The following is a 25,110-nucleotide window of genomic DNA, read 5'->3' as shown; positions in this document are numbered from 1 at the left end:
GTTTTGATTGCCCTCATTTCGGTTTCTAGATCAAATTTCAAAATGCTATCCTTAGTTTAAGGATTGTAGTATAGATATTGTGGTATGCTATACTATACTCAGTAGATGTTGGCTTCAGATTTTATGACCAAAGTTTCTTGTCAGTTTTTAAGAAGGAAGAAATTGGTTTTGGTGGAGCAAATATCTTAAACTTGACCTGAACCATTCTGAATGGTTTCTTAGTTACTTACCACTAACCTTAACAAAATTATTTTGTTGTAAGACAGCACCAATTGATCATTTCCAGCAATAGCGACAAAAGAAAACCTCACTATAATGTGATCTAAATGTTAAATGACTATAAATATACCATTTCTTTTACCAATGCCCCTACATGGAAATTGTCATTAACAATATTTATAAATATTTAAAAAAATAATTAAATTATTTGAAGAAAACAAAGCTAACTTTTTAGTCAAACTTTTTCACTAAAGCCCTTTGTGATGTTTAAATGATATTTCATTTTAACTGTAAGTCCATTTTTAAAAATTGTAACCTGTTGACAGGGTTAAGTAACAGCTAATTAGATTGACATGATCCGCATACCTTGGGTTGATTAATACACTTCCATCCTCCAAATGTTGTCCTACATTCTTATTGTGTCTTTTGTTCCCCCTACACATGCTCTACTTTTTTAATGTATTTATGTTAGATATTTCCCAATATTTTCTTTGCACTACTCTCACCACAAACAGCACAGCCATGTAATAGTAAAATATAACACCTTGCTCTGCAGTACATAGTTCTTTCATTCGTAATTCACAGGTCAAACAAAGGTTAATTACATACAATACATACTGTAGGTTGAATTATGCATGAGCATGAACGGTAGTTGTTTTAAAACATTCTAATAATGCAGATTAATATATTATTATGTATATATATTAAATTAAAAGGGAGATAAAACAGGACAACTTGACAGCCATGAAAATCACCTTTTATCAAAATTATAAGATTTTTTTTCCAAATACTTGACAAGCATTCTAGGCCTAGATCACTCTAGCTAATATTAAAAAAACCCACTATTTTTGTATGATTATAAAAGCAAATGTCTTATATAATGTTATAATCAAACACTTCTCTCACTCTGACACCAAAAATGAAACTGCATGAGAAAAACATCTTGCTTGAAACAAAGCAAATTACTGAATTAACTGATTTTAAGTGAGGCTTCAGTCTCTAAAAACCATATCAAGATTATTTAGTAAACAGAAGGGGAAAACATTTTACTTCTTTTTTTAAAGAACCTTCTATTAAAATGTATAAGTGTGAAACATCTATATCATTTTTAAAAAATCTGGGTGGAATTAAAGGAGAGGAAAGGGGCCATGGAAAGAAGCAATTTTACATGAGCACTTCTATGTAAGTTACATTCACAGTTGTGGGTACATATTGTATAAATTATTTCTAGAAATGTCAGTAATTTGTAGGTTAGTTGAGTGTTACACTTGAGACAATATTGATATTAAACTTAAGGAAATATCCTTTTGACCATGTATACAAAAGAGTAATAGGAAATAATTTGCACTGTAAGAATAAGATTTAAAAAAAAAATTTTTTTTTAATTCTCTGCTTTGATTTACTTCTACTACATCATTAGAGAATTTTACCTATGGGTTTTCTTCACCTGCAAATTCTACAAAGTTGTAATTTTAATCTAATTTTTCTTCAAGACAATTTTTGTTGAGATAATTTAACCATATAATATTGTAAGGATATTTCCAAAAAGGTTTGTGTAAAATAACATTGTCAGACAAGTAATAAATTTTTTAAAACTAGCATTTCTTATCCTGAAATTTTCAAACAAAGAGAAATATATACTGTGTTTATTAAGTTATTGAATGCTGATTGAACAAAACTAAAACTTTGATCAGAATATCTTTACAACCCATATTCAATGGTGATGTTCATGTATAGAGCTGATACAAGTGCCAACTTCATGCATCTCATAACATATAAAAGACTATGGAAGTCAATGGTAAGAATAAAAAAACAACAACAAACAAATTTTTTAAAATTACAACCTTTAGACTAAAGAAAATATAGAAAATAATCACTGCTTTGTAGTGAAGATAAATCAATTGTAGAACAACCTCATCTCATGTACTAAAATTTTTCACTAAATCACAACGCAAAATAGCAATACTGAAAATACTATTGATTTTATCATATTACTAAGTTAACAAAAAAAAAAAAGAAAAAAAAAGCTATTACCGAAACTGGATAATAACTTAAAGCTCTAAAATATCTGGCAATTTTTTTTTTAATACTAAAAACTAGTGTGGCACTTTTAAAGTTAGTAAAGTCTAGTCTTAAAAAATGTAACCCCTATTAAAACAGAGAAAGGAAGACAGTATTTCTCAACTTAGACCTGATGAGCATTGGCAGCATTTCTATATAATTATTTCATATTACAGTACTCAGTATAAAAACAACTTCTATATTTAATGGAACCTGTTGAGAAACACTGATGAAATATAATAGAATGGTAAAGAACAACCCAATAAGTTTAATCAACAAGCCACAACAGGCATCACAAATGAACTTTGAACAGCAGCTAAGAAAACCATAAAAAAAACTCAACCAAATGAAAACCTCAAACAGAAATGTTACAGTAATGATTGTGCGCCAGTTTTTTCATACACACCGGGAAACTAATTTTTTTTTTAAATACAAGAATAGCAGTATGTTATTGTTATGGTAATCTCTTTTTAAACTACTAATCAATAAAAATTTCTCAATAAATTATTCTGTAAAAAAAAATAGCCAAGTGCCCCTTTCCCCTTTAAATGTACACATTTTGGAATTAGTTAGCTATTTGTATTTTGTTTTATTGGGTTTTCAGCTAACAGAGAATTTTCTATAAATTAGGAGGTTCCGTAAACTGAAAATTCATGCACACTGCCTGATTAGATAGTGGCAGTATCTTATTTTAAACAATTAAAATCATATGTCCACTAACTTGTAAAACTTATGAAGGTAAGAAAGCTGAAGTGGCTACAATTGATTTTCTGTTTTGAACAGGATTATCAGCATGGTGTTTAACATGTGACACCTCTAGGCAGTATCACAGAAAATTTGATTTAAAGAAACGTTTTGTTAAATGTTCAAATTAAAAAAAAATTTCATTTTGTTAGAAATTCAAATAAAACATGGACATTAGGTAACAAAAAAAAATAAATAAATTAACTACTGACTTGTAATCAAGTCCTAATTTAAAAACCAAAGAAAAATCAAGAAAGTATCAAATAAAACAAAACCAAAAAGTAACTGGCTTTTTCACCAATTATTTTTCTTTTCTTATAAAAGTGAACATTTAAAGAATGGTTTTAAAAGTTAACACTAACAGTCAAAGACTTGTCACATATCTAAAAAGAAAATAACTCAGTACAATTGTTGATTATATTGTAATAAAAAATACTAATAATTTCAAACTACACAAAACAAACTAAACCAGTGGTAGCAATGTACACACTTAACTTAATATTACATAACACAAATGTTCTTAAATTAAACATGGTCAAAGGCATCTATCTCTCTGCTGAAACATTACGACAAATCAGCGGTTAGTGGAAATTTCTATAACATATTTAAATCTGCAAAGCACTCATTTAAAAAAAATACAGTTTTATTACATACATTTTTCACAGTGAATGTGAGGTAACAGCACTACCATTGGTGACATACTCCACTATTAACAGGCCACTATTGTATTTTATTTTCATCAAAGTAACCACTGTTAAAATGATCTAGCTATACAAATGTTAACATTCATTAAAGTGTAGTATTTACACTTTGCAGTCATTCTATTAAAAAATTGCTAGACCATTTCTTCCAAAAATCTTAGATAATTCAATCATACAAATATTTTAAGAAAAATATAATCTACTTCCACAACATCAGCATAGCTATATGCACTGACAGTATCAAGTAGTGTACATGCAGTCTGTAATACAAAAGTAACATGGTCATTCAACTAAGGGTCAAAAGTAGACACCTTATTTTATGAACTAGCTGACATTAAAACATGACAGTCCATCATTATCACTACTATTGGCTGTTGTGGTCACTGCTGTACATGATATGCTAAAAATAATTATAATACAAATTTCAAAGAAAAGTATTAGATTTGGCCTATTTCTGGAATATTTAGACTAAAACTTAAAAAATAGTTTTGTTCTATAGTTTACAAATTTCACTTGGGGAAAGTTCAGTTTAACTGAAATGGTAGTATTTCCCCCAAAATGAAAATTAAATGACTTCTTGTTAAATCTAAGGATCATAGTTTTACTTGTGCGAAAGATAGCATTGCATTGGTCCTTACATAGGTATTGTTAATCCTAAAATAAAACTTTATTTGAATTTTGTATACATGGTAGTCATATCAACAATTTGCAGAATGGGCCACATTAAATAGCTGGCTACACATTACAATTGATTATATTCCTGGTATATTTAGGAAACAAAAACAAAATGTTCCTTATACAAAGGCAGGCACTAAAGAAACATTCTAAATCTTATAAGAAATTGATTGGTGCCATGTTGTTCACTAATTTAAGATCTAGAAATATGTACATCACATTTTATCATTCTTTTTCGATTTACTAAAGCAAACAAAATGTGATTGCACCATATGTCCTTTGTTTGCTGAGAGACAATAGGGCAAACCTAAACTTTTATAAATATATCATGCTCTATGTATTCTTTAAATAAAATCTTAACTTCAATGTTTAAAAACCAGCAATTTTTTTTTCCAATTCTAAAAATGCATTTATTTAAAATATTTAAAGTTAATCCAAATTTTAACAATCGTAAACCAATGTAACGATAACAATCAAACAAACAGCAAACATATAATATGATAAAATCCAGCTGAGCAGTTTCATGTGGACAAACTGAATGTCCAGAGGAAGGTTGGTTATTTTAATTTTTTTTAAATCATTTTTTTTCCAGTTTACAAAAAAATTATGATAATTTGAAAAATGACAGTTTAAAATGATACACACATACCAGCTATTTGGCAGGCATTCGTCATTATTTATATGATGCAAACAATGAAACCATCAAACAGAATTTTAAAAAAGATCCTATTCTTGGAACAGACAGTTTAAAACAAAATCACAAGTGCTGTGAACTCTCCACTGGCTAAATATTTGAACAGCAGTCACACCACATTGACAAATTATCATTAATTCTGTAAAGCCCAGACAATCACCTAACATGCATCAACTGTATATATATATATTTTTAATATATATATTACATTTGTCTTTTTTAAGATTCCAAAAGAATCAATACTAATTTAAACCAAAAACAAAACCAAGAGAAAACAAACAATAAACTGGAAACAACAAGAGCAAATATTTTACAGAAACTACAAGAATACCTACACTGGTCATTTGGTAATTTAGCCCAAAAATTCCTTGTGGAAATGTAGGCATGAAGAAATAGAAAACAAATCCCACCATAATTTTACTTTCTGCATGAAACCCTCTCAATTATTTATTTACTACTGAGGTCTTTGCAACTATTTTATTTAGGTCAGATTCTGAAAGTCTCAACTTGGTAATAGGCAATTATTTTAAGATATTAAGTGGGGGAAAATACTCTAATAAGAATAAATACACAAGCCAAGCTTAATGGAAGCTCTTTTTGAAAGTTTTCCTTGCAAAATTAGTTTTAATATATTATAATAGGTTTTTTAAAAGGTATGCAATGTGGATGTGGTAAGTAGATCAATATCTGAAAAGTTTAAAGATAACTTTTTTTTTTAGATTGTTAAAATTTCAGGAAAATTATTTATGAATATATATTTGTGGTAGGGACTACTGAGTAATATGTAAGTTATAAGCTGGCTTATAGATACTCAACTTGTAGTCTTTATTATTGCTCATGCTGAATCAAGCCCAAGGATAATACAAAAGGGTATTAGAAATGAGATGAGTGAGGAGTAACTGTCATTTGATTGTGCTGGCTGGTGTTTTAGCATGCATTAAAAAAATTCTCTAAATAGATAATTATTTTGATGACCAAATACATTATTATGTACATAATTTTCAAAGATTTTTTAAAATGTGGATGCATTTAAAGAATTAACTTTTGTGTTAGGCTATACTGTCCACAAATTCACAGACAATGAAAACTTAAACAAAAAGGTCCTATTGGCTGGCTGTCTTTCAAATCTTTAGTTCTAAGTAGATTGAGCATTGACCTAACCATCCATAAACCAGACACTTTTTCAGATCCCCACAATGAACAAGATAACATTAACTGAAAGCTGCACAAAACGTTGCCTTGTACTCTCGCACCTCCTGTCTCAATGTGAAGAGAGCACTAGCTCTGATAGGGATTGTTGTATGTTGATTTTTGTGCCTTCTTTGATAGCACAGTTCTTGACAGCTCATTACTGCCATACTATCACATATATCACATCATGTTTCGCAATGCCTCACCGCTATTGCAGTGGCAATATTGTCAGTTAATAGAATTAGCCCTCAGCCTTGCCATTAACACTGGTAGCCATGAAAGACCCCAGAGCTGCTTCTTAATCTTAATATACTACATGAGGTTTCCAGCTGTTTGGCAAGGCAAAGGAGAGGGACGGAAGAGAGTCACAGGAAGCGCCGAGCTTCTTTCACAGCCAGCCCTTCTGCTTCCATCCTCCAAGACGGCGGCGTACAATCCAAGAAATCACACATACAGGACCACACATACGGCCAACAAAAAGCAGAGATGCATCACAAAATAGTAGTTCAGCCATTGAGCTGGCAAAAAATCACAGAAGCTCATATTGTCGTAGGTGCATTCGCTGGATGATATCTCTACAGTCGTCAAACACTCGACGGATATTTTCTGTGTCAACCGCACATGTAAAATGAGGGTAGCAATAATGCCGCCCATCACCACTTGCTGTGCTAATTCTCTGTTAGATAAAACAAATTTTCACTTATTTAAACTTGAAAGTGCATTCAAAAAGTAATTTCTAAATGCCTTAAATCTCTTACATACTCACCAAAAACTCATCCCTAATAAAGTACTTTGCTCTTACTACCTCTGGATCATCCCCAGGTTCTGTAGCAGCTGAAAGTCGAAATATACACTGAATAAAACATCAACTACAAAAAGTAAAGCTTGCAAAAAAAAAAATAAAGCTCTAAGCCCTTAATTTTTCTTATAGTAAAAATAATAACCACAAAGAAAAAAAAATTAAATTGAAACAATGTTGGCAATATTTCAATAAATGAATTGTGTTAGTTGAATGGGTAACTGCAGATTTGTAAGTTTAATTATTTGTTTATATTATCCTAATATTCATAACACTTCTTTTGAAGTAATTTTACTTTAAAATGAATTATTTTCAATTCTTACCATCAGGTGGCACCTGATATCTGGTATATTCAGGAAAATAATCTTCTATCTTTGATTTGCCAGCTTTAACTTTTTCTGCTAAAAGATCTTGTTTGTTTAAGAACAAAATCACTGATATTGTTCTCAGCCACCTAAGAATTAAATTTTTAACAAAAAAATAAACATTATAAACTATAGTTAGAATATTAAACTTACTTGAGTCTATTATCCTTCCTTAAACCTAATTAAAATTACCTATTGTTCCAAATACTTTTAAAAAGATCTAAGGATTCTCGCAGCCGATTTTGAGTAGCGTCTTCTCGTAAAACCATGTTGTAGCCACTGCAGGCTGTGACAAAAATGATAGCAGTCACATCATTGAAACATTGGATCCATTTGCGTCTTTCATCTCTCTGTCCTCCTACATCAAACATGCTAAGAAATAAAGAAAACATAAACCACTAAAATTCGATTTTTAAAATTCTTACTAATAGCATATTCAAATACTAATTAAAACAAACAGTAAAACAGGATATTCATTTTACGAAAAGACTTTCACTTGAAAAGAGAAATTGCTTATACTATAAGCGTTTTTTAAACTAAATTTAAATTGCCTTTCAGAATTAGAAGTATTAAAATGCAACAGGTCGAAAAAAAAAAAAAACAGCAAGAGGACTTCATTACAAAAGAGTATAAGTAAGGTTTAAAAGAAAAGTTTGCAAAGTATTTATCAAAACTCTGTAAAAATTAGAGAAATTGATATTCCAACCTGGAACATTTAAAACAAGTGGGAGTGATCTCCCCTTAACTTTTATATTATTTTACAAAGAAACTTCTCGAAATCTTTACAACTGATTGTTCATCCATGCTACTTAATGACCCTTATCTAACTCATTTCTGAAAGGGAGGAAGAAAATCTCCTTGGACAGGATTAATTTATCATTTCAATTTACTTCAGTGAAGAAAATTGCTTTGAGATATGAGCAACTTAGACTTACGAGCAATTTTACAGAATGGAATTAAACTTGTATCACAAAGTACCACTTTATATAAAATTTTGTCAACCTGACAGATAGAATTATAAAACTCAGTTTTTCTGGCTCCAGAATGTTGTTAAACTACAAAATTTGTTAAAATCTCAATCTAGAATTTTGCATGATTACAATACATCTTTTTATATTCTGTATAGGATAAATAGGAGAAAGTATTAAGGTGTAATCTGCTAAAACTCATTTAAATTTTGTGCATGATTACAATACTTCCGCTAAACACTGTAAAAAAAGAAAGTAATTTTTATTCTTCCTCTAAGTTAAATGGTGGAATCAAAGATAAAATATTAAAACTGGTTAATAGTACAATTTTTTTTGTATCATTTGTTCCTACAGATTATTTGAATAACTAAATTTAAAATTTATTTTAACTACCTATATCTAATGTCTGCATAAAAAAAAAATCATATTACTAGGTGTTTTATTAAAAAAATAAATTTGGTGAATTAACACAGAAACAAGAATTTTTAAACTATAGTTTTGATAGCACAGTTGAACTTTTCTTTTAAAGTTGAAATTAATTAAAAAGATTGTTACAACCTTCAGAAAACCACACCTTAAAGGACACATTAGGGAGTTTAAAAAATGTACAAGCTTGCTACTATGCAGCTATCAACAGAAATGAAAAACTCCATTAATTATTTCTAATTTTGAAACTAATGCTTTCTTTTCAGAGCCTTTACTACTCCCCAGTTGAAGAGAAAATGTTTTTACAATTCTTTGTTATATGACCTTCAAATAAGCTGAAAACTTAAAATTAAGTTTTAAAACTAGCACTATATGTTTGTTAGTATGATATCACATTATACAAATCAATTATTAGGTTTTAAAAATTTAATGCATTGCTCTGAATTATTTTAGTCTTTCTAAATGAGAATAAACACATAAATCCTCAACAAATAACAATTTAATAGATTAACTTTTGCTCACATTCCTTCAGGTACAAAAAAGGAAAATACATTTTCTAAAAAAAAAAATTTCTAACTAAAGAATGTATATTAAATAGATCTATACAAGAATTAGAAAACTACTCACTGAAAATTGACTTTATCAACACTGAATTTAGTTTCAAATATCCCTGATGTTAACACACGACACCTGAGTATATCTTGCTCTGATGGTGTATACTCTGGTTGTCTGATGATGTGAACTCTGTCTAAAAAACTGAGGATACCACAAAGCCAAATATTTTAAAATAAATACATGTCATTATAAAATACATGATAGTAATAAAACCACATTCACTCAAGATAAGCTAAAAGAGATCTAACACATCATAGTTAATCCCCACCTTCATGTGAAATCTTTGACTTTTAAGCTAATTATTTGATTGGTTTTTAATTAGACTAAAAAAACAACCATTGATGAAAGCATCAACTAGCAGTTAATAATAGTTAAAAACTATGACATAAGCAAAGCTAGTAAAATGAAAATTTATTTTTATCATTATTTATTTCTTGACCTATATAGGCTACTTGGCTAGCAAATAGAGAACATTTATATCAGCTGGAAAGGAAACCAAAAAATTAACAAACAGCCATTCTAAATTTCCGCCTTTCACTATATCTTAGTCAATTTAAAAAACAAGTGTAATTAACCTTAGTAAGATTTCATACAAAACTAACATTAACAAGATTAACTTTGAGTGCATCATTTACTAAAGCTAAAGGTGTTGTAATACATCTTCAGCTTCAAGACATTTGATAAAGACATAAAAAGAAAAATCTCCAAAGCCAAAGCATTAGTTCTATAAAAGCTTTTAGTTTTGAAACCAATTTATAGTGCCCCATCTATTCAATATCACCACTCTTTAACCCCTGAGTGAGGCTACTTTTGTTCTTGTTTTATACATTCTCTAAGAGGTGGAAACTTTTTTCATTACTTAAAATGTTTCAAATGTTTACAAAATATTTGAAGAAAAAAAACTATGTAAGCAGCTAGCTGCACAGAATTAAATTCACTTGAAATTGCTTTTAATTCTTCAGCTCTGAAAATCTATTATGCCATTTATTGATGTGGTATTTCATTTGAAATATAGAAACACAACAATGTTTTCTGCTTAATGGAACCAACAAGTATTAATGGAATACATTAAGCCAGTATTTGGCAACATACTGCTGTTTTCACTCAAAAAAATTTTTATCTATAAATTCCTTAATTTGTTTAACTTTGAAGAACGTAGATATTCTTGGCATTTAAGTGGAATCAGCAGCTGTAACTGGCTTACACAACCCCACTAACTAGGACACTAGGGCACCAGATAATCAATATGAAATGGTCCAACCGTACATAATTGTGGGTCAGTACGACCCTACTTTTTGTGTGGAAGCACACTGCTTCGTTTTCAATCAATGCCTTACTAATACAGTTATTACCCTACCGGTCCATGAATCCATGTCAGCGAGGCTGTTTACTATAAAGCCTACAAGTCCACGTGTGTGGCCAGAAGAAGGAGGGCATATCGACGCCAATTCTAGGCGTGTTAAAGCTCTAAACCATGCAATACGCTTATGTTGTTTCAGGTCTACTATCATCTTCAACTTAATCATTGGTAATTTATTCTCTCTTGTTTTTCCTCTTCATTTGAACACTCAACTTTAGCAGACATTTTTAATTATAAGTACGTTTAACGCATATTCAGAGGCAGCTTGGTTAGTAACCAAAGAGAAAAAAAAACCCACCCTACTGTCCCTTCCCATTACACCGTATCATTCCCGACAATCAATATCTATGAATTACCTTAACTAAAAATAGCACCGAGAAGCTAGGAGAGAAAAAAGTACTAGAGGTAAGGGTAGGAATACAAGAGCTGCGGTAAGGTAAACGAGAAGACCCGGTATGCTACACAGCAGATGCCAGTCAAATAGATTAGGCACTGTTTACTACTAAGTGCATTCAATCCCCCAATTGACCAACTCATAGACACGATTGGGTAATGCTATTAAAAAGAACAAACAAGCAAATGAGCTGGTGTCCTGTAAACGTGACAGTAGTAGATCAACAACAGAGACACGTTCAACTTACTGAAAGTTGTGAAAGGATAAGCGATATATTAAGCAGGGTGTCTAATAAATACCAGTTAACAAGATACTATATTTAGAACAACGTGTTCGCTTAATAGGCAATCCCTTATTCGACTACATATTTTAGTAGAAAATCAACTAAGTCAGTACAAACGTATATTAAAATATTTTGATTTAGTAAGAAGACATTAGACACATTGCGTTAGGCACGCGTATTTCTCAGCAAAAAAAGAAAAAGAGAAATAAAGTGACCCAGTATGTTAGGTTAGGTATCTGTCTTGCGATTAAACTTCGTACTAGGAGTAACCATTAGCAATTTTTTTTTAAAAAAGACATACTGTTATACAATGGTTTAATAAGTCTAATGAACATTCGCTGCTCTGAAAACCTTCGTATACCGCCTATCTCTTATAAATAAGTTGCACTCTATTGCAAGTCTGCGTACCCCAACTTTCTTTTTCAGTATCAAGAGCATTTTTAGAAAATACATGGTAAATAAGACCAATTTTAATAATCACAAAACTTTTCAGCACAATGATTACTCATACTACGTTGTTTATTTTTAATTAAAGAAATCGACTAATTGCGATTTGAATCTAGATCCTTGTAGAATGTAAAAACAACAGCGAAATTCAGAACGTAAGGCGACTATCTCAAATCGGAATATTTCATGCTGTGACGTGGTCGTGTGCTATTAGGCATACTCTACTGCAGGGGTCTCCAAACTACGGCCCGCGGGCCGGATGCGGCCCTCGAAGTCCTCTCATCCGGCCCGCGGCGATCTTTTTGTCCAAGGGAAAATCATTTGTTGGTGATAGCTGAGGAACTTTGCCCAGAAAAATCAAAGACATGCCTGGAAGAAACTGGCCCCCGAACTGAAATTTGATAGTTAATGCGGCCCTCGGGCTGAAAAGTTTGGAGACCCCTGCTCTACTGAAATCTAAACCAACGTGAACTCACGGTGACCCCTTTAACGTGTTTCCCCCCCCCCCCCCTCTCACAGCGATTTTTAGAATTTGCTTATTTGTTAATATTTTTTTTGTTTAAATCTAGAAAGAAAGATTTAAAAAAAAAAAACACCCGTTAGTGATCAAGGTGGACTAGTTGTTCAGTTTAAAACTTTTCTCGCACATCTAAAACACATAAATGGCATAATCCTAATTCCGTTACCTGGGTGCTGAAATCGATCGTAAAATTACGGACAAAAGCAGCTCTACGTAATTTTGAAATTTTCAATCGACCTTTGAACCTTTCTATAGCAAGACAACACGAGAACCCCTAAAACCAAAACAATTTTAAGTTTCTGAAGAAACATGTCCGTACATGTACCTAAGCTTAAAGACATGAAATCACATTTGAATTCGCTAATAAATACCAAACTCCGCCAGTCTGAGAATGAAAGAAGGAACTGGTTTTTGCCAATATCTCTTGTATAGATCCCGATCTGTCTATTGAATGCCTTCATTGAAGCTTCAACTCCAGTGTAACATAAAAGAAGTGTAATGTTACCATTATACGCATAACAAACATTGGTTGGCGATAGAAATCACCTATTCTCAAACCTTCCTATACGGCCACAGTTTAATGTCACAAGACATTCATTGATTATTCGAAACTAAAGTACAATTGCATTCCCTGTTGGTGAACCGTTTGAGAATCAGTGACTACTATTACCTTGAAAATAGCTTGAATTCTTTGGTACTGTACGTTCAAGCTGAATCTCCCCACCCCACCTCTAGCACTAAAGTAACAGGGTTGTTTTTGTGTATAATAGCAGACTAACGGTAAAACCGGCCAGCCACGAAGAAAAGGCGTGCTAGAAGCAATACACGAGTGGAAGAGATCCAGATTCAATCACAAGTTTTACTCATAAAGTATATTTGCCAGTTAAGCGTTGCTAGAATTATACAAACACTTGAAATCTGTGTCAATCTGTTTCTAATTTTTAACCAACAGAAAACGTGAACCTGCATGACTAACCTAATATATACACTGAAAAAATTTTCAATATTTTAATTTCAGGACAATTATGCATACAATTAAGTGTTATTGAGAGACGGTATGACTATTTTTAACAGTCTATGTACATTAAAAACATACAACCATATCCCATTGTCCAACCCCCCCCCCCCCCAAATGAGTTTAAAATTTCGGTTTAAATTCTGGAATGGTAAAAGATAAAGACAACCGAGCAAATGTGTTGATATCTAACGCTCAACATTAATATCATATATTTATTTTATCCAAACTTTTTGATGAATGGGCGATGTAGCTTTTAAAATTTTTCTTCTTATACAGCAGGGCCTTATTGTAGCATTCGAGGCTTAAAATGGTGTGGGAGGCAAGAGAGACACTCGGTAATGTGCTAAGAATACGCTAGATAAGGAATTTGTCAATGTATTTCTGTATTCATGTAACAATGTAGAAGAATTTTAGAAAAATAAGCACAAACGTTCAATTACTAGCCGCTACATAAAAGTAGTTAAACGATATGGAAACTAAATGTTAACAAAAACTAAAATATGGAAACTAAAGGCTTCAAAATTTCAATCAATTATAAAAGCTATTTGGTCTTGCAAACAAAACGATGATCAAATGTAATATTTTTCGGCCGATTGAGCTAGCAAATGACTAAGAGATAAAACCTAAAAATAGACACGGTAAGCCACTAATCACTCGGAACATTTCTAGAATAAACGCCCATACACTAGTCAGATGACCTTGAACCAATGACCAGTGTAAACTAGACGCGGTTGGCTAGAAGTAATTAAAATTAATGTCATAAGCATTGGCTGTCTCTCTCTTTCCCCCCCCCCCCCCCAACATTACTAACAAACATCAAATGTTACCCTTGCACACACTAAGAACTGAATTACAAGCGCGCATGGAAGTGTGTGTGTGTGTGGGGGGGAGGGGGGATCTAAGTGAAAGACGAAAGAAAACGACATCTATCAGCATTTAGTGGGGGGGGGGGGAATTATTTGGAAAACTGTAGTTACGGCGGCATATTCTTAGCGAAAGGCTTTAGCGAGAGACTAAAAGCTTTAAATAGGAGTAAAATGTTGCTGAGCAAAAATTTGCATCACTACACGTACTTGAAAACGGGGTAAATGAACATCCAGTGGCTGGCATTCAGTCTATAGACATCGATTACATCCCCTCTTCCCTTTCCCAGAAACCTGCTGGCTGTGGATAATTAGTGTGTAGTGCCACCACACGGTGTTGGAAGATTTACGTATCAATGCGTTATATTAATAAATCACCCTGGCATGTTCTCGTCGTGTTCTTGCGAGAGAAAAAAATAATCTCAAACGAGCAATACAGACCCTTCAACCTTAGTCTCAGCTAATCGATGCTGTTTCTTTTTCTCTCATAACACTTTTACATCATTATTTCCATTTAAATGTAAACAATAAGTCCCCGCTATATAATTTACTTGGGAGTCAAGATATGATGGCGACTTGTAGCTCCGAGGTAATTCAGTCTCTTGAAAATAAGACACCGCCGGTAAGGAAAAAAAAAAGCGTAAAATATACACGTCAATTTAAGTGGGGCAAGGCGATGTTATGTTGCGGGCGCTATGCTCAAAGAATGACCAACAGTACAGTAAACTACTTGCTCGACCCATTAGTCAACCACACTGGGTATGTTACAGAAACACGGAAAGCCAACACAGAGATAAAACTGGCAAAGGTCAGCTGAGTTCACAAGACCTCTTAGTGAGAAGGGAGTAGGGTTATTATATATCGGGAAACAATGACTCACAGCTGAGTTAAATATAGCCGGAGAGCGTTCCCAAGGCCTAGCGGAACCAAGCCGCACACTGGGTTTGATACGAGCTTTTGTTTGTAGAGTGGCTGTTACGGTATGTTGTGCTTGTGATGGGACTAGAGAAAACCCTATCACAGCAGGCGGGAAGCAGGTTAGTAGCGATGCGAATCAAAGAAGCGAATAAAAAAGAATAAACACGTTATGACGAATGATATCAAAGGAAACTATTCAAAATATCCAGTGATGAGTCCAGACAATTGCCACTAAATTAGATAGACCGAGTGTTTATTTTTAAAATAAAATATGCCTGAAAATTCTACAAAAGACATTTGACATATCACCCGAGAAATGCACATCTTGAGCCTTGACTTAATTCCATTACGTTTAGGCCCAGTTTAGGGACATGTTAAGACTCCTCTGCAAATCTTACTGATCATAACCGGTGGTAAAGTGATATGAAAAGAAGTGTATCATAACCATTCAGTATAGTACGCTGAGCCTTAACTATTATTTTTATTTACTGTTGTCAAATAAATAAGAGCACGAACATCGAGTCCCTGCTGAGTCAAGACTAGATTAACAGGCTGTGCTGAGAGCAAACGTTGGCTTTAAACAGAACCCCATTATATCTTAAACTACATAGTTTAACAGTTGCATTTTTTTACTGTCGATACTATAAACTATGCATTTATGTCCTATAATAGATTTGCTATTCACTAAAACAAAACTTAAATTAAAAAATAGGCAATCAAACACTCATTAGTTAGAGCATATTTACTATTGTGTCTGTTCTACAATAGTGGCAATCAATAAAAAGTTAACTATTGATCTTGGCCCTTTTTTTCATTACTGTCTATTCTTTCCTTTTATTTAAAAATATTGTTTTCACTGTTTCTTAAATAGGGGGCTGTGTTTTGCAACATTCAACTTAGGTAAAATTGGGTATAAAAAGTAAGCATTCCTTACCCCCTATAGTATATTTTAACACCAGATCGTGTAAGTTATAATCTCTGGAAGGGCTAACGAATACGCATGACATTTATTATTTGGATAGAGTATACAGCTGTAGAGTGTGCAGCATTACTTCAAAGCGTTATTATACAAAAAAAAAAAAAATCTGACTCATTTAAAAATATCTCGGTCACTGAGCTATAGCTTTTCTGTAGCACGGGGTCCAAGCTGTTTCTAAACTATTTCTAAACTATAAGCTACCATTAAATGTATTTTTAATTTAAATCGAATTTTTAGCACATCTACAGCCGTTGGACGGGGAGAGGTAATGAGGCCCGATTTCTAAAATAAAGTTTGATCACATGGCGTGTGTTAAAAAAAAACTGCGAGCTACGTGCTTTTATTTTCTAAGATAATAGATCTATGTATAACTGAACAAAGCTTCCGCTAAGTAAATTAATTACTTGTAAAACGCCGTAATTTATGATTATATACCTATGGAGCTACACAGAAATTCAACAAAGTAAACAGTGACGTGGTGCATGTGTAGCCTATTACTAGTCTTTATTAAACATTAGAAATAAATAAAACAGAATTACATGGCAGGCAAACTAACAACAAATCATATTTTTGTCTATAATAACAATGAAAAGAAAGCCCCTTAAACTAAAATAAGAAGCTTAACATTTACTACAAGAGACAACGTGTGTTAAAAGACTGTGTTATACACATACAGGTAAAAAAAATCTGTTACAACAGTAAATTTCTCCCGCCCCCACTAACACTTGTGAAGTTTTGAAAAAACCCCATACAAGTGGTCGGACAGATAGGCGGTACAGAAGATTAATACCAGACACAACTAGAACCCCCTTAGGCTCTAGTCTGTTCTTTTTATTTTTGGCCTGCTTTACAGCTCCATTTGACAAGCTGGGCTAAAAATACGCCTTCGGTTTGCTATGCAGTCTATTTTTAGAAAGCCAAGAGACAAAAAGTAATGAATCCAACCAGTGCCTAGTTTAGCCTTGGCACTATAGCTTTGCGGCACACACGCGTTGGCACAAATTGTTGGTTGTTTTTACCATAGCGAACATAGCCTTGTGCTGGTCAGTTGCATTGTTTCCTTAAAGCCAATGGTTTAAAGTGAGAAGTCATACTTCATGTTCTTGACATTTTTGGGACAGAGAAATAGTTAATAAATAATGAGCTGGGCTACTTGCGATTTGTATTTTTTTTAAACAACAAAGGATAATTTTGTAGACGGTGCGAACTTTTATACTTTGTAAGATTATGAACTAACAACTAACGATATAGTGATGCATATATCAAACACCCTACAAGCTGGCGTCAGATTAACTAAGGTCGACAATAGGTTATGGTATATTTAGAAACATTTTAGAATGTGATTGATTTATAATACTATTTAGCTCCTTGATTTCTATAAGCCTAATTGATTAACTGAAAACAAGAAGTGAGAAAAAATTAACAAACACGAAATTCAACTGTGCTCTGTAAACACGGTTTATATTTAGCAGAAGTTTATGTAAATTACAATCTTAATTAAAATAGTTTATAAGAACCAGGGTTCTTTAAGCCCAAATTTGTATATCCGACTTGGGATGTAGTAACCTAATGTTACAGACTGTCCATACTGAATTTAAGCACTTAACCTTTTTACTTCTTTCCTAAAAAAATGACAGCACCCCACCTTGCAAAAGAGCAATTGAAAAATAAATTTACCCCCTCCCCATAGCAAAGTCATTAAGTCTGCACCCCACACCCAGACCTTGACATAATTTATGGACGACCCCTGATGACTCCACAAAGTGCCAAGTGAAGCAGTATGTGTATTTTAATATACCGCTCATGGTTTCTTCCTAATGCAACAGTAAACAAGCAGGTCTAACAATGTCATGTCATGCACAGTGCAAGAGAGAATAAACTTGAGGAAAACCTATATGATTTAAAAATTGCAACAATGTTCAGTCAAAGTCAATGAAAAATTGTGTCTACTGGTTAACTTCTGGATAAACAAATCTAAGAATAAGTGCTACAAGAACTGAATTACATGATAAAAAGCACTGTGTATAATTAACAATCTGAGAGCATGTTATTCAACTACAAGGAACACATGTCAGTGCAATGCTATTGATTTTGGTTGTAATAGTGATAATAATTGCTCACATTAAATAAGTTTCTCATACCACTATAGGTAATTTAAAAATAGAATTAAATTTAGCTAAGAATACAGACATTACAACAGCACTGTAATGTTGTGATTAACGAAAAAAAGCATGTCCATTCTTAAAACTTTACCAATTACTGAAAAGCCTAAATAAGTCAGCCATACAGGTTTCTTTAAAAATTGACAAGATTAAAAAAGAACAACTACACTATGACTAGATTGTACAAGCATCATTAACACACCCAGTTAGTAAAACCAGGTCATCATGATTACCATAAAGTAACTAGCCTAGGATGAGAGCCCGGCAGTGTGTTCTGAAATCTGTCATCTTATCATAACCACTGCCTTGAACCAATGTCAAGATCCTTCAAGTACTAATCCAGTCTGAATACTAGCTATGTGAAGGACTATTTTTATAATATTTGATTCACACAAATTACAAAAATAATATGAAATTGTCAGTTCAATCCTGTCATAACTTCTGGAAAAAGAAATTGCCTAACATGGTTAGAGCTGAGAAATATATTAATTGCATGGTTCTGCATACCAGACGAAAATAAACAGGTTTACCACTGTTAACACACAATACATTTATAACATATATATAGGTTTCAAGTATGGCCAACAAACATGATTTGAATGCACACTTATTTATAGTTATTTATTACAACTTTGATTTAATGCAGAGAGCAACCATATACATTTATGTATATTTGTCCATACATGTATGGGACTGCATGACTTCAGATGGGTACCTGACCCACTTTAGGCTTTAGGGTAAGTATTGGCATCTGTGAATAGAGCTGGCCACACTACCCCTCCTTATGCAGAGGTAACAGATACAGGAAAAAACTCTATAATGTCTGCCCCACCAGGTGAGAAAGGGTAACTATATATATATATATATATATATATATATATATATATATAAATATATATAAATATAAGTAATTGGAGGAAAGGAATTATGTAATAAGAGCTATGACTATACACTTATTTTTACCATGGTACTTTAGTGGATTTAGAACATAGCTACATAGCAAACTACCACTGCAAGGTGACAAGAAAGGCCAAGTAATAATTGGTTGGTGCCACAGAGAGATGCAGGACAGGAGTATTAAAGTAAATTTATTGTAACATTAGCAGTTAAGTCAAAATTGATAAACATTTAGTGCAATCAAATACAAAATTTAGGATGTTAACTATTATTATTTAAGCCTCCCTAAACAGAATTTAAAAATTTTATGTTCAGGTTCCCCAACAAAGTACGTCACCTGGAGGTTTATTATAATAGATTATTAACAGTTGATTCAATGCTAGTAAATATTGTACTAGCTGTATTTTAAAATTGTTTTCCTTAACATTTCTAAACTAAGCATTTAGAGAAATTGAGTTATTGTGAAAAAACAGTAAGCAACAAATTTTATATGATACCTTAGTACACTTAAAACAGAAGGGTGTATAAATTTAGGAAAAAAAAAGTGGAGTTAAAACAATCGGGTTCTGTGAAGGCGATGTAAATTATGTGTATATAAGCAAGATAGAAATTAAAATCTTGTATGATAGTTCTTTTATGTTTATGTTTAACAGGGGTGTCTAGAATTAGAAACAATTAAAAAGCAAAATATTTAACCTCAATTGTAAGATATGAATTTCTAAACTCAGAAATTCACATCAACCTGGTTGTTACAGAATCTCGTTATATTTTAACCATAGTAAAAAACAGTACTGTCACTAGCAGATAATATTGGTAGCGTAATTGTCTCTAAAATTGTTTCAGGAACAAGAGGCAAAGGACTGCTGGATAGAGGTGTAAAGCAAACATTTTTAGTGTAGAGTAATTGTAACTACATATGTTTACACAGTAGTGACTGACAAGTGAAAGAAAAGTATAGCAAAAGAATGTAATAATATAATACTTACTACTGTGCACAATCAATCAGTTGGTATTCATTGGATCTTTCAAAAGCTTGTTGTACTCCTTTATCCTTCCATAATATTTCAGTATATTCATAGAATATCTGCATATATAAAAACAATGCCTCGATGTAGACATTTGAAATTATTTATAATACTTGTGTTAAACCCAAAATAAGGTATTTTCTTCATTATGTGATGACACAAGTTAGGATAGTTACAGAAATAGGTCAAGCAGAAAGGAGAAAATGTACACTAGCCATAGGTCAAGCAGAAAGAAGAAAATGTTCAACAGCCAGAGGTCAAGCAAACGAGTTAAGTAAATTAGCTAGAATAGGTAGGATCCGATGAGAAGTGAGATGCAAACTGAACTGTAACATTTGACAGTCAGCCGACCGTGTCAGGTGTTAGCAAGAGTGAGAGTGAGTGCATTTGGTCAAAGATAGCTGTGCTGATAGGTCTTGCGTTTTACGAGGTGGTTAGTTGAGTGTTAGAAAGCATTTGAACATAGATATCCTTAGAACTAAGAGATAGTGGAAGTAAAGTGTAGCAGACATGCCTACCCCTAGTGACCAAAAATAGGAACAGTCATACCAAAAAAAGAGGAATTTGAAGCCAAAAGGAAGAACATACACACTTATGCTACTTTGCTAAGACATAAATAAATACTTAAAGCTAGTCTTATGACATTAAACACAGTATTTGTATAGTAAGCCTATAGTTTTATATAGCTAGTATCTGGGCTGCATCTGAAAAATGATTATGTCAGCTTACATTTTTTTAATGTAGGCTAACTAGTAATCTAAGAGACCCCCCCCCCCCCCAAATCTACTTTGAACTGTGTCATTTTATTTGTAAATAGTCATAAAAATATAACCAACCAATCATCCCCCTGCACCACATATGACAATGTGTGCATTAAAAAAAAATTTAAAAAAAAAGGACAATGAGAAGAGATAAAAATAATATTCATAGCGTTTGTAAAATAACATAAAAGATCTGAACTGCAGTAAATCATTCAGTGTACAAATGAACAGCAATACCCCACAAGGACAACAATAATTTTTTGTTACAAGTTGCTCTTATCTACTAATATTACAATTATATAATTATTTCTTATTTCAATGTTTACAACATTTTCAGCATTTTATGCAAACTTTAATGTTTATAAAGAGCAATTGGTGTACAAATATCTTCAATAGCACTTCACTTATCACTTGTTAAATTAGCTAGTTAGTAAAAACTTAATTCAATTTTCACATCTTTAAATTATAATTAAAACAATTACTTATCAAGAAATTTAAAACTTGGTCCAATATAAATATGCATTGTATGAAAAGGAATACTTATATTTAAAGAATATTTTTGGTGGAAAAATCAAATTTCAGACAAACCAAACAACCGCAACAAAACAGAGCAAAATGAGATACAGAGTAGAAGATATCAAATCAAATTATTACTGAAAATATGAACTTGCTAAACAAACAAAAAAAAATCTAAATATAGCTTTTAGCTAAACATTTTAGTTTTTACTAAAGAATGCTATCGCCGATACAGATAATTCAGTGCTAAATGTTTTCAATGTTTATGTTTCATTTCTATTTACTACCCCTATTATACAAACTAATTTTTGAATCAGAAAAATAAATGTTCAAAATGAAAGAGTTGTTTTGATATTTATTTTTCTCATTTAAAGTGATGTAAAATTATGGTCATCTCTAAATGGTTATCTAGTCAGACCAAACTCAACGGTTGACTAATTTGTCATTTTTATCAGATCCTTCTAAAAATATCTTGAGCACTGGAGATTTAAAAAGCTAGATGCATGTATTTTTACTAGTATTAAATCTATAATGACACAAAAATATATGCTTATGATGCTAAAGGAGATTAGGAAATTTACCGTTGGGTAATCATATTCAGGACCACTGGCTTTATCCTGAATGTAATCCACTTTTGCTTTATTCTGAGGATGCTCCAATTGTACAGGAGGGTTCAATGAGGGCATTGCACCTGTTATTGTCTGATGATATAATTATAAATCACAGTTAAATCTACATTTAACACAAAAAAAAGACTATTATTAAATTGGATTTTAAATAATAATTACAACTCCCTGGTCACTGAAGCTTCATATTTCACAAACTATATACTATGCATATAAAAAAATATATTTTAGCAATAAAAAAGTATTATCTAACTTTAACAAAACAAGATAATAAAAAAATAGATATAAACCTAAATAAATCTTAAATCACATTTTCTGGCAACTTCTGGTTTTAGAATAAATCTGGTTAAGAGAACCTCTAGCAGAGCTACAGTAATGCCCTTCTTGGTTGTACATAACATTGATCTAATTGTAATTTTTAAAAAATTTCTTTACCTTTTATTTATGGGCCTCCATAAAGTTTTATTTATTTTAATGTATATTTATTAATATTTATTCTTAAGTCATAATACACAGTTAATTGTTAAAGAACATTGTATGTGGAATGACCATTAGAATGATAGAAAGATAATTGAGGGGGAAGATTTTTTAGCATGAAGGTTAAGCTTTAAAATACACCCATCTTCTGTATTATTTTAAATAAAATTTTTATCCCCCTAAAATTTGAACAAATATGTACAAGTATTTCATTATGTTGAGGCTGTTTTTAAGCTTTAAACAGATTATTGCTGATACAGACTTGAAATTAGTGTGTTTTAACTGAAGTAATATTGACAATTCTAGCAATATGAATGTGTATTTTACTAATCCCCAAGTTTTCGTTGCAGTAAATGTAATGTAGAAAAGTCTACTTACAATAAAGACTGGAGACTAATATTCTACATATCAGTTTCAGACAAAGGCGTGTTAGGTTTTTAATAACTATTAACTAGTTGCAACTATTAACTAGTTGCAACATGCAACTGATGGAAAATTTATATAACTTTTTAAAAACATTATTGATATAATCCCTCCAGTATTTTCACTGGTAGTGTAATTTTAACCCATGACCAATAAAACTGTTTTTTTTTTACTTAAAAATAAATAAATTGCAAAGTTAATGAGACTTCAGTGTAAAAATCTTTAAAATCAGGAAAAATAGAGTCTACATTTTTAATTTTATAATTACTTGATATGTAAAAAAAAAAGCTAATTGTGTTGTAGTCAATCTTCATTGCAATTCATTTTGTAAAAAGTGGTTAAAATGCATTTTTTTTCCAAGAAAAAAAAAATTAAGCCTTGATGTAAATATATCAGAAAACCTGGATCTAGAAGATATCTTGATCTTTCTAGCTATAGACTATAGTAGAGTCTAGATAGTAGTTTGAAAATTATCATTATTTATTTAGTAATATTTAGGCCTATTTTTAATAATTTATACTTAATAAGCACGGGGATAAACAAAAGTCATAGAAGATCTTAAGATCTAGTCTAAAAACCTAGATTTCTTGATCTTATCTAGATTCTAGATCTAGACTATTTGGACTAGTAATATCTAGTGGGGTGGGAGGGAAATAAAAGTGATCAAGTCAATCATTTGAAGTGAGTAGCCTAGCTTGGGTGAGTATTTATATGAGGCTGATTATATTAACAAATGCTAATACTTTTATATCAATTTCGATATTTTAAATGTACATGACTGAAGAAAGATATAACAAGTGTTCTGATTAAATAAAACTACATAGACTAAGTAGATCTAATACGATTCATTACTTAGATCTAAATTCTTGTATCGCAAAACTATGCCAACCGCCATTTTGAAATAATGGACTGCTCCCGAGGGGGAAAAGGTCACTAAAAATTTACACTTACCAAAATGGCATCTCTCACATTTCGTTTAATGTCTTCTATTTTTTGTTTTCTTTCTCTGTAAAAGAAATATAAGAGATAATACTAAAACAATCTATGCTTAATCGAAATATTTAAGAGGCGTAGCAATTTCAAACCGAGCACAACCGAAGCCACTCCCCCTTTCGGTCTCCAGTTGGAATCATTCACGCATACATAATACTGTCAATACTTTGCAGTGTTTGGTGATATTAGCAACAAAACGTCCCGAGTGAAATCAATAAATAAATTCAACAACTTACTCGGGACCAAATCCATCGACATGCAAAATTCGCATCTGTTTTACAATTGTAGATTTCCCTGATTCTCCGGCACCTTCAGAAAAGATATCAGAACGGAAGCTCATTAGGAAATGGAAACAGAAACGAGTCTCATACTCATACTGATACATGGCACGGCTGGTTAAGACTTGGCTATGACATACATATTTTAAAGGGAAATGTTGATACTTACCTAACAATAACAACCTATGAGTTCCCCTGTATGTCAATTTATCTTTAGCTAGTTGTTTTTCAATTTTCTTGTTGGCTTCTTTTCTTAGTTTGTCATCTTCATCGTCTCTGGTCTGTCGAAAGCACCCCATGCTGTCAACAACCGTCGCTAATTTTGCCAGTTTGAAGCAAAAATTCAACCACAAACGATATATCCAACATCAAAACGAATAATAAGCAAATCTTTCTGCCGACTCCAGCCCCTAGTAAGGGCTATAGGGCGCAGAAAGGCTGCCCTTTCGATAAATTCACACGACAAAACATGAAGTCGGATTCGGTGTTGGTGCCGACATTAGACACAGTGCTAGCACACACAAATCTGACGCTGGGTGGGGTTATCGGGGCATGCCGGGAAATTCGCACAATAATATTCCAGGGCAAGAAACTGTGACGTCACACACTAAAAATGGTGACGAATGAAATCTAAATTGTTCAATACATTTTTATCCTGATATTAGAATACATCTTCGGATAGATCTAGATCTAGATCTAAAACCTTTACCTA

The 25,110-nt window shown here is 32.1% G+C and overlaps 1 protein-coding gene across 1 annotated transcript; it reads right to left on the bottom strand.

Moving 5' to 3' along the window:
* Positions 1-770: 770 nt before the first annotated feature.
* LOC131927766 (guanine nucleotide-binding protein G(s) subunit alpha) lies at positions 771-25,077 on the bottom strand (the record flags this gene model as incomplete). Its single annotated transcript, XM_059283566.1, is given in 10 exon segments — positions 771-6,961; positions 7,052-7,119; positions 7,408-7,538; positions 7,642-7,821; positions 9,471-9,599; positions 20,286-20,383; positions 22,183-22,302; positions 24,079-24,133; positions 24,357-24,429; positions 24,568-25,077. Coding segments are annotated over 10 exon segments (1,131 nt in total). The 3' UTR covers positions 771-6,814.
* Positions 25,078-25,110: the final 33 nt, after the last annotated feature.

This window comes from Physella acuta, unplaced genomic scaffold (genome assembly GCF_028476545.2).
Source record: "Physella acuta isolate Inbredline_101_S28 unplaced genomic scaffold, ASM2847654v3 ptg001440l, whole genome shotgun sequence".
NCBI lineage: Eukaryota > Metazoa > Mollusca > Gastropoda > Physidae > Physella > Physella acuta.
This window is presented reverse-complemented; position numbering and strand designations above follow the sequence as displayed.